The sequence below is a fragment of the Octopus sinensis genome, linkage group LG9 (genome assembly GCF_006345805.1).
Source record: "Octopus sinensis linkage group LG9, ASM634580v1, whole genome shotgun sequence".
NCBI lineage: Eukaryota > Metazoa > Mollusca > Cephalopoda > Octopoda > Octopodidae > Octopus > Octopus sinensis.
This window is the reverse complement of record NC_043005.1, coordinates 4790096-4806288: the sequence shown is the minus strand read 5'-3', so window position 1 is coordinate 4806288 and position 16193 is coordinate 4790096. Positions and strand designations below refer to the sequence as shown.

Sequence of the window (16193 nt, the reverse complement as noted above, 5' to 3'; positions counted from 1 at the left end):
CTGGATTAAAAACGTTTTTCCCAACGTGCACTGCTGAAATTAGGCTGTGTCTAATACGTTTATTCATCTTTATGCCATCAAATAGGATTTTTACTTATAGTTCGTCTCTTAAGCTTTCCTCAACTTTACTCTGAAGAAGGTGTCTGTCCAAAATGGATATTCCTCTCCTCCTACTGATTTCACAGTATTCTTTCTGTTAGTTTTTCCAAATAATAAAAGTCTTGTTCAGTGCAGACGGTCACCAACAGTTTGCTTGGATTCTGTTTCATTTAATTCATACAAATTACTCCTAATTTATTTAATTTACAACAGATGTTATTTCATGAAAAATACTGTCATCCAATTACTTTGTTGGCAATAAAAAAAAAGAAAACGCATCAATTCATTTGACAAGTTTGATGTGTGCTGCTCTTTTTACACTTTTTTTATGTTCTGTTTGAGAAGAGATGGGCAGAAAAAGAGAATGTCTTGTTTAATTATCTTAAGGAATAACCGTTGGTTGTTCTACTCATTGTTTTTCTACAGATGGTATTTATACATGGTACCAAAGAAATAAGTAAGGACAATTTGAACTTGGTTGGTCTCAGTAAAATATAAAAATATTTTAGTTTATGAAGATGTTTATTGGGAAAAATAGATGGAAAATCAAATCAGACAGGGGCAACGTTATGATTACCAAAAAAGGGGGTAAAAGAATGTGACACCCTTTGCAGTATGTGTGTGTGTGTACACATTACTGTATTTATTTATTTATGTATGTGTGTGTGAGTGTATATACAGGTTTGGTGATACAAACAGGAAAATAGAACTCAAAACATGAGTGTGTGTATATATATTTCTCGTTATTGATTGGTATTCGTTATCAAGCTGATCAGTACCAATCATTGCATGAAACTTTTGGCCCTTGAGTCACTTTGGAACTGTTGCCAATTAATAACAGAAAAAATAATTTTGTATATAATGTTCTCAGTGTTTGTCTCTAAGCTTTCTCCTTGATGTTGTTGTTAATGTTTTGATGTTTTCTTTATAACTTGTTGTTATTTCTATCTTTGGTTTAGTCGACTCGACAAGCTTCTCAAGATGCAACGAGAGAAACTTCAAAAATAAAATCAGGTAATTTTATGATTTTTTTTGCTGCTAACTTTGGTCAACTTGAATTACATTTAAATGCCAAAATGTTGTAAAGATAAAATACTCAGTTTCCAAAAATATAAGTCTTGGAGATTTTGAAATATTTTGTTAACCATTTCATTGTCATATTTCTTCTGAAATACACTGCCTCAATTAATTTTGGAAATAATGAGTTTAATAAACTAAAATATGTCATTATTAAACTAGTGCTTGGAACATTAAGATGAAATTTTGAGGGAAGGTTTAAATTTAGATCACTTCAAAACAGGGAGTTTGTATCAAAGGGTTAAGGGTGGTGGTCTCAGGTGGGTTGGTGTCAAAAGGGGTTAAATAACTTTCACTTTTTATAAAATACAAAATGGACACAGCACTAGGCTGCCTGGTTAAGAATTTCATTTTGTAGTCTTGTTGTTCTGAGTTCAGTTTCTCTGCATAAAGTGTCAGTAGATCTTCTGCTATAACTTTGGATTGATTCAACCTTTGGAAGTGAAACTGGGAAGACAGAAGCTATGTTGATGTCGCTCAGATGGAGCATACCTGTTCTTGGACATCAGGCCTCTCCCTTTAGTAAGTGACCCATGGGTGCCTCTAGCAGAACCCACTCTCTTGTAGATATTCTGAGGATGCCTCAATATCTTGTGGCACTGTTTCCTCCTGCAACAATCTAACAGTTGCAACCTATTTTCCAATGCACGACAGTCTTGGAGCCCTGCAAAAGTCAGAGGCAGGGACTTCACATTGATTTGAATTGATCCTGCATTATCTTGTGGCTTTGAGATTTCAATGCTGTCGTTGTATATTTTTAGGATGGCATTGTAGGGTAGGTGAGAGAGGCTGAATATGGCCAGTTTGAGCATAAAACAAGCAGAATATTTTAGCTGGTTTAAATGCTAAAGGGTTAAAGTATAGTAGAAGGGACAGGAACAGGTTTGTTGTAGTTGAGACAATGTATGGCTACCCTGAATTTTATATGAGGGTGGGTGTCAGTTGAAGTGGAGCCAGAAAGAGATAATGGTAGCATTGCCAGAGTGTACCCTCAAGGTCTAGTAATGGGGAAAAAATATGGCCCTAGTTCAGATGGGACCCTGTCATTTCTGGTGTGTTAAGATCTATGATAGACTACCTCTCTCACTCAGTCACATTTAATGGGTGAAAACACAAAATTATGAGGTCAATAACAACTCAGTGGTAACACACCATGTTAGAGCCAAGGGACAGAATTATTAGGTTAAAATACCAGTGTGTATAACATAATGTATATTCAGACATGAAACAGTATATATAAGAACACACATTCAAGCATGGAATAATGTGTGTAACAATGTGTATACAGAAATAAAACTGTGTGTATAACATAATGTATATACAAACATGCAACAGCAGTAACTGTGATATTTTGTCTCAGAAAATTTGTCAAAGAAACTTGAAACAAAATGCAACAGCCAGAGCCGTTCCATATTTGCATACGCAACGTTATACAAACATTAAAATGTTATATACTAAAGTAATTTAATGAAGACATGTTTCAAATGTGTATATTAATTTAATTTTAAGGCTTGTTTTTTTGTTATTATATGTTACTTTTATTCCTTTTAAACATATCATCATCATTTAATGTCCGTTTTCCATGCTAGCATGGGTTGGACGGTTCAACTGGGGTCTGGGAAGCCAGAAGGCTGCACCAGGCCCAGTCTGATCTGGCAATGTTTCTACGGCTGGATGCCCTTCCTAACGCCAACCACTCCGTGAGTGTAGTGGCTAAAGTAGTTATTTTATTAAAGTTTTAGTTATTACAATTAAAAATTTTTTCTTGTTTTCTCTCAGGTTCATTAAGTCGTTCCCGTCCTAGCTATGCAGTTCCACGACAATCGGTGATCTCTCAAAATGGACAGTCTGTGGTAAACAATGGGACAGATGAAAAATCCAAAATACCAAACAATCAAGGTTGGTAAAAATATTCAAAGTCCTTTTTGCTTTTTTCTTGTTGAAACTCCAAAGTGCGTCCCATAATGTAGCAGGAAATTCTCTTTTAGTGCAAGAAATTGTTTTTGTTTTAATGCTTTCTTTAGGATATTTCTGTGGAATACATTGCTTGTATTACAATTAATTCTGCAAATGTTTTGAATAAACGATCAATAAGATCAAAGAATGTCCTTTAATTGCTCGAAATGAAATTGAGCTAAATATGAGTGTTTGGTTGTTTTTTTTTTTTGTCAGGTCGTCGGAAATCGAATTGTGTGAAAGCAGTAGAAAAGATCAAGCAAAAACGAGATGAAAGAAGGGCTCATCATCAGGCTGTCCGGGAATTGCAAGATACAGAATATGACACGACCGACCCAAATTGGGAGTTTCTCTCTATGATAAGGTATTACATTGGCCCCACTCTTGCCTCTCCTTTGATACTTTCTCTCTGTTGCATCTCTTCAGGTTGTCAGTGCCTAAACTGCCGACCCCACCAAGCTTGCTTGGTAAGGAGGGGGATTTTGGACACCCTGCAAGGCTGAAAACAAAATCCAGCAAAGGGCGGAGAAACTCATGTGTCAACAGCCATCCAATAATGTGTACGTGTGTCTATGACAGACCACTCCTGGGCGGTGATCTGTGGCATCACCCAAGGGCGGAGAACCTGCTCCTGCTTCTCCTCATGTTCAGTTATAGAGTTTCTCTCTACAATAAAGTGTTATTAACATTGACTTTTTCCTGCCTCTTGCTTACTGATCATTCCTTCACACTTTCCATGCTGACATGGGGTGGGCAAGTTGCCCCGGTCTAGGCTGATTCCTGTTTGAATTACAGCTGCCCTAGACAGGTCAGAGAGCAACATCTCACTTTTGTAGTTCTCATTTTTGACATGGGTTTTTTTGGCTGGATGTCCTTCTTACCATCGACCATTAGATCTATTTTGTTGTGGCACCAACACCAGAGAGGTTGTCTTGTTCTTGGTAAGACTTTTAAAAAGCCCTTACTGCTTTGTCTATACGCACTCGTGTGTGCACAATGAGTTTCTTTAAGTTTCTGTCTACCATGTCCTTTCACAAGGCTTCGGTTGGCCCAGAGGTGCTGCACAATGAGACTGAACCCAAAACCATTTGGTTGGAAAGCAAGCGTCTTCATTATGCAGTCATCATTTGATGAAGCATTGTTTTATGCAAGACAGCCTTCCTGTCGTTAATCCCTACCAGAGTTTCAAGTAAAGTGTCTCTTGTTCCACACACCTTTGAAGACGCAGCCAGAGGGGGGGGGGGATTTGTCGACTGGAGAGAACGGCACCATCACCATTTGTATCTTACTGGTTTTTTGGAGAAGTTCAACTAGAAACACACACACACACACCACACACACACACACACACACACACTGGGATTCTTTCAGTTTGCAGTGTCACTATCATGTGATATCAAAACAAAGAGGTAGAAACACACACTACAAGCTTCTTTCAGTTTCCCTCTGCCAAATCCATCCACAAAGCTTTGATGGGCCCAGGGCAATAGCATAAGATGCACAAGAAGTGCTGAACAATGAGACAACTGGAAACCACATCGTTAGGAAGTGCTTCTTAACCACACAGCCATGCCTACACCTGTGAAGCTAATAAATTAACAAAAATCATTTGATTTACCTGAGATCACTAGAAACTGTTTTTTATTTCAGCACAAATATGATGAAGAAAATTTCAGGTTTACTCTTTTACTTGTTTCAGTCATTTGACTGTGGCCATGCTGGAGCACCACCTTTAGTCAAGCCAATCAACTCCAGGACTTATTCTTTGTAAGCCTAGTACTTATTCTATCGGTCTCTTTTGCCGAACCACTAAGTTACAGGGACGTATACACACCATCGGTTGTCAAGCGATGTTGAGGGGACAGACACACAAACACACACACACACACACACATGTATACGATGGGCTTCTTTCAGTTTCCATCTACCAAATCCACTCACAAGGCTTTGGTCGGCCTGAGGCTATAGTAGATGACACTTGCCCAAGGTACAATGTAGTGGGACTGAACCCGGAACCATGTGGTTTGTAAGCAAGCTTAAAAAATTTTTTAAATGCTTGCTTTTGTGTTTGCACCTTATATGACTTGTTTGTTTGGTTTTTTTATTTCCATTTAATGGCAATGAATAATTTCTTTTCTTTTTTCCAGAGAATTCCGTACAAGTCTTGACTATCACCCTCTTACAGGATCCGATCCAATAGAAGATCACCAAATTTGTGTTTGTGTGAGAAAAAGACCATTAAATAAAAAAGGTAATGCCATCTGCTTCCATATTGTGTTTGGGAAATTACTTAAGAATTGTATGTATTTATCATTGTTTTTAATCTCCATTTTTCTGTGGTTGAAGACTCTTCAGTGGATTGCTTGTTACTTTTTGTCTGTCAATCTGAATCTTTTGAGTGTGTGTTTCAAATTTTGGCACAAGGGTAGGGGATAAATCGATTATATTGACCCCAGTACTCAACTGGTACTTGTTTTATCAACCCCAAAAGGAAGAAAGGCAAAGTCAACCTCAGTGGAATTTAAACTTAGAACATAAAGCCAGAAGAAATGCCAGCATGCTAATGAGATTCTGCCAGCTTACATTATATATAGTGGTTGGCGTTAGGAAGGGCATCCAGCCGTAGAAACACTGCCAAATCTGACTGGGCCTGATGAAGCCTCCTGGCTTCACAGACCCTAGTTAAACCGTCCAACCCCTGCTAGCATGGAAAACGGACGCTAAATGATGATGATGATATATATATATGTGTGTGTGTGTGTGTGTGTCCGTCCGTATATATATATATATATATATATATATATATATACATATATATATAATATAATTCGAGACAAAACCACTATTTTGCAAAACAAACAAGGAAAGACTTAATCAATACATAAAAATTTTTAATATAAAGAAATAAACCGCCACTACAATCATTTCATGTCTTCAATGACATTCGTCAGGTGGATTTTCGATCTCCTAATCTGTTTTAATTTATGAAGTAAATTTATGAAGTGGTTTTGTCTCGAATTATATTATATAATATTTTGCTATAAAATTGGATTTAATCCTAAATCTGATTTTTCCCTGTAAATTTGGATTTATTCCCTAATATTTATTATTATACATATATATATATATATATGTGTGTGTGTGTGTGTGTATGTGTCCGTCCGTGTATATATATATATATATATATATATTTGGAGTGTGTGTGTATGTAGAGTGCGTCTGAGGAAATGACAAGGGAGCAGGAGATGTGATTTGCTGTACTTGATAAGACGTACCAAGCTAAGTGAAATCCTTGTCTTCCATGCATACAGGCTTGTTCTTTACAGGGGCCAGTGCCACACAAAAAGCACCCAACACACTCTGTTAAGTGGTTGGCATCAGGGAAGGGCAGCCAGTCGTAGAAACCATACCACAACAGACAATTAGAGTTTGGCCAGCTCCATATCAAACTATCCACCCATGCCAGCATGGAAAGCAGACAGTAAATGATGACGATGATATAATTGTGTGTGTGTGCGATCATCTAACACCTGTCTTCCATGCTAGCAAGGGCTGCATGGTTGGACAGCATCCAACAGGTCAGATGATTGTTACATCGTCTTGGCATGGTTCCTAACGTCAACCACTTCACAGAGTGTACCGTGTGCCTTTTATGTGTCACCTGAACCTGTGAGGTGCACCAAATAGCTCACAAGACAAGACCTCTTATTGGAGGTGGGTGTAGTACTGTGGGAGTACATGTTGATAGGCAAGCGTATGATAGAGGTGGGGTACTACCTACAAGAATGCCAGAGGGATGAGTGAGAGGGATAGGGGCCAAGAAGCGGGTGAGTTTGTGAAAGTGTGAGCTGATGGGAGATTCTAGTGTTTGTCCATGAGATTGGAACACTACACACGTAATTGTTTTGTCTTTTAATGCTTTGTCCACGATGCTTCTTTATATGTTTGTCTTTGCTCCATTACCCTGCATTTTGCTAAACAGTCTCTCTCTACTCTGTTCTCTCCAGAAATAAGCCGTCGTGAAGCTGATGTGATAACAATACCTAACAAGGACCATGTATTTGTACATGAGCCCAAAGTGAAAGTAGACTTGACCAAATATGTAGAGAATCAAAGTTTCCGATATGATTACGCATTGGATGAGAATGCAAATAATGAAATGGTATATCGGTGAGTACTGTGTTTCTTCTTCACCATCCTTATAGATGATAATAATAATGATGATGATGATGATGTTATAGTCTTTACATTAAATTATAAATGAGTAATACTATTCGTTAGCGAACAGGTTGTCCGACCTGCTAGAAATAACTGCTGAATTTATCCCAAACCCCATCTTGTCAATTTTTGACCCTTTTCACACCAACTTACCTAAGACTGCTCTTGGTTCTGTAATAAATTCCGCTGTGGCTGACTTTGACTTCCATCCCTTCCGGGATCAATAAAATAAATACCAGTTAAGCACCGGAGTCAATGTAACTGATTAGCATCTTCTTCAGAAATTTCAGGCCTTGTGCCTGTAATAGAAAACATTATTATTATTATTATTATTATATTATTATTATTACTGGTGAGCTGGCAGAGTTGTTAGCATGCCAGGCAAAATACTTGGTGGCATTTCTTCCATCATTATGTTCTGAGTTCAAATTCTTCCAGGGATGACTTTGCCTTTCATCCTTTTGGAATTGAAAAATAAGTACCAGTTGCGCACTGAGGTCAATTTATTCGCCTGTTCCCCATCCACAAACTTCAGGCCTTGTGCCTATAGTAGAAAAGATAATTATTATTTGAGTTCAAACTTCACCAAGTTCGACCTTGCCTTTCATCCTTTCATGGTCAATAGATTCAGTACCAGTGAAACACTGGGGTTGAGGTAATTGGCTTAAACCCTCCCGCCAACATTTCAGACCCTGTATCTTTAGTAGAAAGGATTATTATTACTGTTATTAGGGTGGCAAGCTGGTAGAATTGTTAGCACACCGGGAGAAATGTTTAGAAATCTCAGTGGCATTTTGTCTGTCTTTACATTCTGAGTTGAAATGCTGCCATGGTTGACTTTGCCAATCACCCTTTTGTGGTAAATAAAATAAGGACCAGTTGAGCACTGGGGGTTGATGTAATCAACTTACCCCACCCCCAAAATTGCTGGCCTTGTGCCAAAATTTTAAAACCATTATTATTATTATTATTACTAACACTATGACCCGGCAACGCCGGGTCATAGTGCTAGTGCATGCATATGCAGCTGCGTGCATGCACACATACATGCGAGTACTGTCCAAATCTCTGACCAATCACATACATCTAGCTGGCATTCAATTGGCATATCAAGTTTCGGGCATTTTGATTGGGTTTTGGATAGAAAATCCACTATAAAGTCACTTCTATTGATTTTTTAATGGCTTTGCAGGGTGACTGGGGAAATGTAAAGGTGTGCACGACGACCCTTGGACGGTTTTGAATGACCATAGAAAGTGCGAGCCCTCTAACTGAAAAATTGTAGATTTGTATAAAGGACATACACACAGACATTTTGCCGTTTTTATATATATACTAGCAGAATTGCCCGGCGTTGCTCGGGGCTGAATTGCTTGAAAGTACTGTTAATGATTGCACTGAATTATGATGATTATTCAGGCAAATATTGATATAAGTTTATGGTGGGAGATAAGGACTTAACGATCAAACGTGTGCCATTGCATTGTTTTGGGGGAACCAAATATTCGATGAGCATTATAGGGGCACCAACTTTAAGTTTGAGAAAGTGTGGTGGTAGTCTGGGGTGCTCAAAGGAATTGAGTACCTCTATTGGATAGTTGATGATGTCCTCTGGGTCAGGAGTTGTATCGATAGACTGATATACATAGACTTCCCCAGGAATGAGTTTTAGCATTTCATCATTAATATGGTGAACAGTTTTATTCCTCGGGGCCAGTATAGCCTTTTTGCCAATCCAATCCATATTCTGATAATTAGCTTGTAGATCTGGGAACACTGCATCTCTGAGATCAGAAGGCGTCTTAACAATGGTACAAATGGAATCGATGGCAATATTACCATTTTCATCCCCTGGTATTTTGCCTTCGCCAAGTGCAAGGAGGGTGTGAGGAAATGCTGCTGATGTGATATTACGTCGCATATGAGCACACATATTGGTGTGAAGTTTGAGAGTTACTTCCCTTTATTAAAAAAAATATGCATTAAAATGGAAAAAATGATGGTAAATTATTTGTAAAATCATAGACTCATCGTAGACGCGCACTAATACTCAGACGGGCTCGATATGAATCACGACTATAAGATACCCGAATTTGGTTAAACTGCATCGCAAAATGTGGGAGTAGTTAGGAATCTAAATCGGAGTAGACAGACACACAACCTTTCTTTTATATATAAATATTTTCGTCCTAAAAAACTTTGTATGGATTGAATGGTTACTTCTATGGAAATATATACACGCACATTATACATACATGTGCGTATAGATGAATATATAAATACATTTAAATATCTATATACACTTTTGGGCGATCTTTCTGTTTCTTAGAGATAACTTTAGATCTTATTTTCGTCCTAAAAAACTTTGTATGGAGTGAATGGTTACCTCTATGGAAATATATACACACACGTTATACATACATGTGTGCATAGATGAATATATAAATACATTTAAATATCTATATACACTTTTGGGCGATCTTTCTTTTCCTTAGAGATAACTTTAGATCTTATTTTCGTCCTAAAAAACTTTGTGCGGAGTGAATGGTTACGTCTATGGAAATATATACACACACATTATACATACATCTGTGTATAGATGAATATATAAATACATTTAAATATCTATATACACTTTTGGGCGATCTTTCTGCTACTTGTATATACTTTAGATCTTATATTCGTCCTAAAAAACTTTCCTGTCACACACTCACGCACATGCACACACACGCACACACGCACCCTCACACACACTCACACAGAGGCACACACACACACACACACACACGTTAGCTTACAATTTTATTTATATATTTGCATGTCTATGTGTGTAAAGAGGAAGTGGGAATGCAGAGTGAAAGAGTCACTCACTACAAAAAGTGAATTACTTTCACTTTAATCGTTGCACACTGTGTGTGTGCGTGTGCTGTAGCCCACACTAAGAAAAGCATTTGACTTATACACCACAATGTGAGTTTTCTCTAAATTTTGCTTAATTGGGGTTGAAATTTTAAAAACTGGACCTGGCACGACCCGATGCATTCTACTCTTAAAAATGCTAGGTAAATTGTAATTGAAGAAATCCTATATTGTAGATTTCTATAAGAGACAAAGGGAGGCAGATAAAATCTGCCTTTTATAATAAGAGATATATATAGAGAGAGAGAGAGATTATCATCATCATCACCACCACCATTATTATTATTATTATTATTATTATTATTATTATTATTTTGTTCTTCCAGGTATGCTGCCAGGCCACTAGTAGATTGTATATTCGAAGGGGGTATGGCTACCTGTTTTGCATATGGCCAGACAGGAAGTGGAAAAACACATGTAAGTATTTGAGTTGACTCATAAACTCAACAAGAGTTTGACTTTATTTTAAAGAGTTTGACTAGTTTTTGTAGGTACAGGCATGACTGTCTGGTTGAAAAGTTTGCCTTCTGACCGTATGGTTTGCGGTTCAATCCCCGTATGTGACACCTTGGGCAAGTGTCTTCTACTACAGGCTGAAGCTGACCAAAGCCTTGTGAGTGGATTTGGTAGACGGAAACTGAAAGAAGCCTCTTGTGTTTGTGTGTATGTATGCATATATATATATATATATATATATATATATATATTATATATATATATATACATACACACACACACACACCCACACGTGTATGTAGATATATGTGTGTGTGTATGTCTTTGTCTTGTTACCATTCCACAATTGTAAATGAGTGTCATTCATTTCCAGTATTCTCTGAAGACATGCCTGGCTCTAGGAAAATATTACCTTACTTGGAAACACGTGAGGGTTGGTAGCAGGGAGAGCATTCAGCCAGCAACAGCATAAACACTGTTGGAATAATAATGTTCTAATGATTACATTGTCTTTTGCACATTGGTGAGCTGGCAGAATTGTTGGTGTGCCAGGGAAAAAATTGCTTTGTTCCAGCTCTTTACATTCTGAGTTCAAATCATGCCAAGGTCACCTTTGCCTTTCATCCTTTCAGGGTCGATAAAATAAAGCAGCTGTCAAATATTGGGTGAATGGTAAAAACTAACATTTCCCCTCAAAATGGCAGGCCTTGTGTCTAACTGAGAGATAATTATCAGAAGAAAGCAGTGAATGGCAGAATTTGGTGAGAGGCAGACAAAATGCCTAGTGGTATTCTAGTTCTTCGACTTTGCAAGTTCAAAACCCACCAAAATCAACTTTTCCTGTCATCTTTCCAGGTTTGAGGTTGATTGGCCTTGTGCATATGTGAAAAATTACTGCTACTGATTTCAAATTTTGGCACAAGGCCAGCAATTTCAAGGAAGGGAGTGTAAGTCAATTACATTGGCCCTCAGTGCTCAACTGGTATTTATTGTATTGACCTTGGCAGAATTTGAACTCAGAATGTAAAAAGACAGGTAAAATGCCACTAACCATTCTGCCTGGTGTGCTAACAATTCTGCCAGCTCACCACCTTAACAACAACAACAACAATAATAATAATATTTTCCTTTCAGACAATGGGAGGTGATTTTTCTGGTAAGAACCAAGATTGTAGCAAAGGAATTTACGCATTAGCAGGTTTGTGAATTTAAACAGTTTTAATGTTTAATTATATTTTTAAAACAAATTATTTTTCCTTGTGTTTCTGAGACGTATAACTTAGCTGTAAATGACAGGAACAGCCTTTATAATGAATATTAATTAGCACACCCAACCTTAACTTGGTTGAGTTGTTTTGAATGCCAGAGGCTGTGGTAATCAACTTGAGAAAGCACCTAACATCTATAATAAAATGATTTCTCAGGTTGATTACGAGAACCTACAGAATTGAAAACCACCCGTCCAAGTTTAAGTTGTACGTACATGTGAATATTTATTTCTGATAAGTATTTTCCCCTAATACTGTCAGGATTTCTGAGATTCACCAACACTACACCTGATTTTCTCCCCTCCATACACACACACACAAGCATGTATCTGACTCATACATTGTTCACTTTCCAGACATTTGTACATTACTGCATATACTTTATACACACTTTCTGACAAGTTGTTGTGCACCTGAGCACTGTATACAATAATTTCATCATCATCATCATCATTATTAGTAATTATTATTATTATTAATTATTATTATTATTAATTATTATTATTATTATTAATTATTATTAATACATTATCTGAAATGTTGCTAGTGATAATTTTTTTTTGTTTTTTTCTGTAACAATCAGAAATATGTAGTCTGAAAATTCCAAACAAATGTATAAAGTTTATTTCATTTTAAAAATGTCAAGATATTAAATTAGAGAGGTTGACCTTTAACCTTTTGCTTACCATATTGTTCTTTAAATACTCTGCTTTTGTTTTAGCTAATTTTTAAAATAGTGAAGTATTTTGTAAAATGACTTTGTCATTATTAAACCGATATTTGGTACATGAATTTTAACATGGAATTTTTGTGGAAGATTTTAATTTAAATCACTTTAAAACAAAATTTGTATCAGAACTAGGGAATGGTCTCAAGTGTAGTGGTATCAGAAGGGTTAATTAAAGCCCATCCTACCATCATTGGATGATGTGTGAGATTTACTGTGATTAAAAAAAAATTTTTTTTAAATTGACTGGATGGCCATGGTTGGGATTTCTTTCAACATTGGTCTGTTTAACTCTTTTTTGTTATATTTCTGTTGAAATTGTCTTTGTTTCAATTAATTTTGAACAAAAAAAGAATTTAGTAAAATAGTGTTGTCATTGTTAAGCTGGTGTCTGGAACAAATTAACAGGAAAATTGTATTTTAGAACTAGGGGGTAGTCTCAAGTAGGTTGGCACCAAAATCATCATCATCATTTAACATCCGCTTTCCATGCTGGCATGGGTTGGACGGTTTGACTGAGAGCTGGCGAGCCAGAAGGCTGCAACCAGTCTCCAATCTGATCTGGCAGAGTTTCTACAGCTTGATGCCCTTCCTAATGCCAACCACTCCGAGAGTGTAGTGGGTGCCTTTACGTGCCACCGGCATGAGAGCCAGTCAGGCGATACTGGCATTGGCCACGTTCAAATGGTGCTTTTTACATGCCACTGGCACAGGAGCCAGCCAACGGCCCTAGCAACAATCACGCTGATTAAGTTAACTATTTAAACGATCTCTTTTATATAATTTGTAATTAAGTTTGCTAAAGTTCTTTAGTTTAGTCAACTTTGTCTGACTTGTGTAACTTTTGTTACCAGCCGGGCTGAAACTGGCTCTGAGTACAAATGTCTGGTTTTCATAAATTTTGAATTAAAATCTTCAACCAAACCTTAGTCACAATTTATGTTCCTAACACTCGTTGAATGATAACCGAGTTATTTTGCTAAATTCTTTGTAATATTTAAAGTATTTGAAAGAAACACGGAACATCTCAAAAAAAAAAAAAATACGGTAATGAAAGGGTTAAAGCATTATTTAGATAGGATTTAATCTTACCATTCTACTTGTATATTCACAGTTGCACAGTTTTAGGCAAATTGGATTAATTAAAACCTTCTGTTGTTTGTTACAGCAAAAGATGTCTTTAAATTACTCCATTCTCGTTATAAAAAATTTGATCTTACTGTGAGTGCAAGTTATTTTGAAATTTATAGTGGAAAGGTGAGTCTTGCTTTCTCACTTCACATTTTTCGATGCTAAACAAAATTTATTTTCTTATTTGCTTTATTCTTACATCATATTCTTCAATAACCAGTTTTGTTTTCTTTGTTATTGTTTTCTTTTCTGTCTTATTAGCTCTTAGGGTGAGAGAGAGAGAGCCAAAGAGTTTAAACTAATTAAGGCTCTCATTTATTGACCTGAAGCCCTAAAAAAGAAAAAAGAGCTATCTGGCACAGACATGGTTACGTGGTTAATAAGTTCACTCCCACACCATAGGGTTTTAGGTTCAGTCCCACTGTATGGCACTTTGGGCAAGTGTCTTCTACTATAGCTCTGAGCTGACCAAAGACCCGTGAGTGGATCTTTTTTCCCATGGAAACTGACAAAACCTTGTGTGTGTGTGTGTGTGTGCACACACATTTGTATGTTAGTCTCTTTGTCTTGACATCGTGTAATAATTGTAAACAGCTGCCACCATCATACTAGCAGCCTCTCACTTCATTTCTAGTTTTCCATGAAAGCACATTTATCCAAGGGGAAATATTACCTTATTTGGAAACAGGAAAAGGTTGGTGAGAGGAAGGGCATCCAACCATAGAAAATCTAGTACAATGAATTCCATCTGACCCATGCAAGCATGGAAAAGTGGACATGAAATGATAATTTCTTTTAATTGTCAGCTGTGTTGTGCTTTTTTTAAGGAGTTTCATTTTTCACTTGTCCCAGTCATTTCCCACTCGTTTTTAACCTCCACTTTTTCCATGCTTGCATGGGTTGGTCACTTCATTGAGGCAGGTCTTCTATGGCTCTATGTCCTTCTTGTTGCCAGTCCTCACCTGTTTCTTGTAAAGTAATATTCATCCATGGCCAGACACATTCTTACAGAATGTTGGAAATGAATCGCACCCTGTCAAGACTAGAGTACACACTCACACACACACACACACACACACACACATATATGATGGGCTTCTTTCAGTTTTCGTCCTTGGAATCCACTTTGGTTAGCCCAAGACTGTAATAGACAGCACTTGCACAAGGTCACACAGTGGGACTGAACCCGAAGCCACATGGTTGGGAAATGAACTTATTAACCAAATAGCCAATCCATATTAATGGTCAAATTTGTGGGAACTATAAAATCATATGGTAAAAAAAAAAATCATTAAAACATCATTAGGCGCAGGAGTGGCTGTGTGGTAAGTAGCTTGTCTACCAACCACATGGTTCCGGGTTCAATCCCACTGCGTGGCACCTTGGGCAAGTGTCTTCTACTATAGCCTCGGGCTGACCAAAGACTTGTGAGTGGATTTGGTAGACGGAAACTGAAAGAAGCCTGTCGTATATATGTATATATATATATATATCCGTGTATGTGTTTGTGTGTGTGTTTGTCCCCTAGCATTGCTTGACAACCAATGCTGGTGTGTTTATGTTCCCGTTACTTAGCGGTTCGGCAAAAGAGACTGATAGAATAAGTACTGGGCTTACAAAAGAATAAGTCCCAGGGTCGAGTTGCTCGACTAAAGGCGGTGCTCCAGCATGGCCGCAGTCAAATGACTGAAACAAGTAACAGAGTATTAAATAGAAAAAGAAAATGCATCTCCGTTTTTTTTCCTTCTCACAAATATCGGTCAATTTTTGGTTAATATTTATTTAATGTTTGTTCATTCCTCGTCAAAAATTAATCTTCCTAAGAACTTTTCATCACACACACACTGTGTGTATATAAACACACATGCACACACACACACACACACACACACACACACACACACACACTTTTCTAAAGAAGCTCTTCCTTCCGAAGTGTTGCTGACTTCCTATGAGTCCCACTTCCTGTCAATTATGGTACTCTTATCCCCTCACCAAACATTCGCTATCTACTTAATGCACACAATCAAACAAGGAGTTATATATTTGTTTTATTTTTCTGTCACAGTTTAAGAAGTTTGTTGCCATGGAGAAACTGCCTCGTTTTATTTACTTGATGAGAGTTTTTTATATTAAAAAGAAAAATAATCTTTTTTCCCCCCCACATTTACTTCAGGTATTTGACTTGTTAAACAAAAAAGTGAAACTACGAGTGTTGGAAGATCAAAAAGGTCAAGTGAATATCGTGAAATTACAAGAAAATCAAGTTGAAAATGTTGATGATGTGTTGAAGCTAATCCAACATGGGAATGCTGTTAGGTAAGATCAACTGATTATGAAAC

At 37.2% G+C, this 16193-nt stretch overlaps 1 protein-coding gene across 3 annotated transcripts in view; it reads left to right on the top strand.

The window, feature by feature from the left end:
- Positions 1–16193, top strand: part of LOC115215705 (kinesin-like protein KIF2A) — an 80502-nt gene that overhangs the window by 40881 nt on the left and 23428 nt on the right. For all 3 annotated transcript variants that reach the window (XM_029784992.2, XM_029784993.2, XM_029784991.2), the window contains 9 exons: positions 1059–1113; positions 2956–3075; positions 3349–3496; positions 5280–5383; positions 7140–7302; positions 10596–10686; positions 11860–11923; positions 13889–13977; positions 16028–16170. In XM_029784992.2, the coding sequence (XP_029640852.1) occupies positions 1059–1113; positions 2956–3075; positions 3349–3496; positions 5280–5383; positions 7140–7302; positions 10596–10686; positions 11860–11923; positions 13889–13977; positions 16028–16170 (977 nt within the window). The remainder of the gene's footprint in view (positions 1–1058; positions 1114–2955; positions 3076–3348; positions 3497–5279; positions 5384–7139; positions 7303–10595; positions 10687–11859; positions 11924–13888; positions 13978–16027; positions 16171–16193) is intronic.